The sequence below is a fragment of the Hylaeus anthracinus genome, unplaced genomic scaffold (assembly GCF_026225885.1).
Source record: "Hylaeus anthracinus isolate JK02 unplaced genomic scaffold, UHH_iyHylAnth1.0_haploid 9427, whole genome shotgun sequence".
Classification (NCBI taxonomy): domain Eukaryota; kingdom Metazoa; phylum Arthropoda; class Insecta; order Hymenoptera; family Colletidae; genus Hylaeus; species Hylaeus anthracinus.
The window spans coordinates 8,686-11,252 of NW_026535745.1; the positions used below are offsets into that span (position 1 = coordinate 8,686).

Below are 2,567 nucleotides of genomic sequence, written 5' to 3' on the forward strand. Positions count from 1 at the left end.
ACACCGGCTAAGGCACGAGTTTTTTCCGTCGTTTTTTCTCTGTCGTGGTAAATACGAGCTGGATACAACAGAAGGTTTTCCAAAGGAGCATTTAGGGTTTTGTTTTTTAAGGGGGTTAGTCGCAGTCAGGAAAATGAAAACGGACACTTTCTTGTGTGTTCTTTTTGCAAGGTATTAAATAATAATTTGTATTCATGAAATGTAAATATATTATAAAGTATGTCTTAAAGAACTATAAAAGAATTTTTGTTTTTAAAACAGGTTGCTACGCCAATCCCCACAGATTGTAATTGTGTAAGGTGTCAGGGAACGGGAACAGGCACGTGACAGAATTCAAACAAACTGCATTGCAACTGCAACTGCAACTGCAAACTTATTAACAAATTTCGTAACGATTCGAATGCAGCTCATTCTTCGACTCCAAATTTAAAGGATATTCCCTTTTTAACCAAATTGTACAATGGTTGTGCGAGTCGAGCGAAATTAGGTACAAATTTCCTGAAATAGCTAGTAAGGCCTAAAAAACTTTGAACCTGTTTTACCGTCTTAGGTTGTGGGAAATCTTGTATGGCTTTAACATTCGACCCATTCGGTGTGATTCCATTAATATTAATATTGTATCCTAAATACTCAATCTCTCGTTTAAGAAATTTACATTTGCTGAACTTTAATTCCAAATTATGCCGGCCCAATAGTTCCAAAACCTCTTTTAAAATTTCTAAATTTTCATCGATATTTTTGATGGCGATTAAGATATCATCTAAATGCAGCAAAACCTTTCCAAATTCCAACAGTGGCCTAAATATTAAAGTAACAAACCTTTGAAAAGCTGCAGGTGCATTTGCGAGTCCGAACGGCATTTTTAAATATTCAAACTGCCCATCAGGCGTGACTAAAGATGTAAATTTTATCGAGTCTTCGAAAATAGGGATGTGATGAAATCCATCTTTTAAATCTAAACTTGTAAAATAGGCACTGTTAGACAATCTATCAATTTGGTCCTCTATCTTAGTAATTTTGTTCAACGCTCTATAGTCTGTACAAAATCTGTAACTACTATCTTTTTTCCTCACTAAAACAATCCGGCTACAAAAATCTAAATTGCTTTGTCTAATAATTCCTCGAGACAACAAATCATGAATAATTTTCCGGACTTCCGTCATTTCATGCAACGACAATTTCCTTGGCGAAAAATAAAAGGGTTTACTATTTTCGGCGAGTGTAATTTGAAATTTATAATCAACCGGTTCAGCTGTACCTTCTAAATTTATATAATTTTTTAATAATTCTATTAACGTTTGCTTAACTTCAACGGATAGCGATGCATCGAAATTATCTATGTCTGTATCTAATTTCTCTTTCGTTTCTATGGACTCAATGTTTAGTATTTCGTCTCTATATTCTCGATCATAATGAATACTTATTACTTTACTAAGAACAACAGTCATTCCAGGTCTCGTCATAAATTCACGTCCTAATAAAGCGCTTTACGTCATCGTCGAGTCGGGTACTACCATAAATCGTACTTCAAAAATATCACACGGTACCAGCTGTAACTTAATTCGAATATTGACATACTCCATAACCGACAATGGTGATTGGTTTACTCCTCCATAATTAAAGTTGTGCTTACCTTGCACCAGTTCGTACATACTAAAAAAGTTGTTAAATGTCTTATAGGTCATAAGATTTATCGCACTTCCAGAATCCACTAATGCCTCCACAAAATAGTGTTCTTCTTTCTCTTCTGTCAGCAAAATACAATAATCTCGGGACGGGGTCTGAAGTGATGGATGCCTTCGCTGTCCTTCCAGCATTGAACTCTGCGGCCCGTCGATCAGCGACACACTCGTCGGCTTCGGCGCCTCCGCTTTCGATGATTTTGGACATTTCAGGTAACCGTGTCCTTGTTCACCGCAGGAGAAACACGACCCTCGCTCTCTCTTGGGTTTCAGACAGGAATCTGCTAGATGTCCTTCTCCATTACAATTGTAGCACCGTCGCACAGGCTGCAGTGGATTTACAGCACAAGTATTACCACTGGATCGCGGACTCGCCATAATTCTCTTGTCAACCACGACGTTTTTATTCGTCCTGGGTTTTAAGGATATCTTCTCAAACGCCTCTAATAATTCGGATGATTCCGCAAAACGATACATTCTCGCTTGATTGCGTAACAAATCGTCCGGGATCCCGTCGATCATATAATCGATGAGCTCCTCGTCCTCGACACCCACTTGATTGGCTAAAATCATTTTATCGTGATGATATTCGCTGAAGTTTTCGTGAATTCGCCACGACCTTTCCTCGAATTTTCTCCGTAGCGCTAACTTGTTTTGCCGATGGTCAAACATTTTCTTCATATGTGACAATAAAATTTCCACGCTCATTTCAATATGTTCGGGCTTCGAGTGAAGCCACTCCAACGCTCTTCCTTTTAATTTAGCCGCGATGAGAACTTTAATAGCATTCTCATCCAGCTCGTAAGTGTTTCTCAACAAGAGCAGCGACTTTTCCCACACCAAAAATGTATTTTTGGATCCGTCGAAGTCACTTAATAGATCGCC

The 2,567-nt window shown here is 38.3% G+C and overlaps 1 protein-coding gene across 1 annotated transcript; it reads right to left on the minus strand.

Moving 5' to 3' along the window:
- Window positions 1-407: 407 nt before the first annotated feature.
- On the minus strand, window positions 408-2,390 carry LOC128896206 (uncharacterized). The gene is made up of 3 exons (XM_054159412.1): window positions 1,634-2,390; window positions 1,259-1,474; window positions 408-1,072 (listed from the first exon to the last, which is right to left on the minus strand). Exons 1-3 carry the CDS (start codon window positions 2,388-2,390, stop codon window positions 408-410), a joined length of 1,638 nt encoding a protein of 545 aa, XP_054015387.1.
- Window positions 2,391-2,567: the final 177 nt, after the last annotated feature.

Excerpts from the sequence above, each read along its gene's own strand:
- LOC128896206 (XM_054159412.1), bottom strand. The coding sequence starts at position 2,390 with ATGAGCGTGGAAATTTTATTGTCACATATGAAGAAAATGTTTGACCAT. Across the intron at positions 1,475-1,633 it reads TATGTACGAACTGGTGCAAG|GACGTGAATTTATGACGAGA; the intron begins GTAAGCACAACT and ends GCGCTTTATTAG. Across the intron at positions 1,073-1,258 it reads AAATTATATAAATTTAGAAG|TGAGGAAAAAAGATAGTAGT; the intron begins GTACAGCTGAAC and ends GGATTGTTTTAG.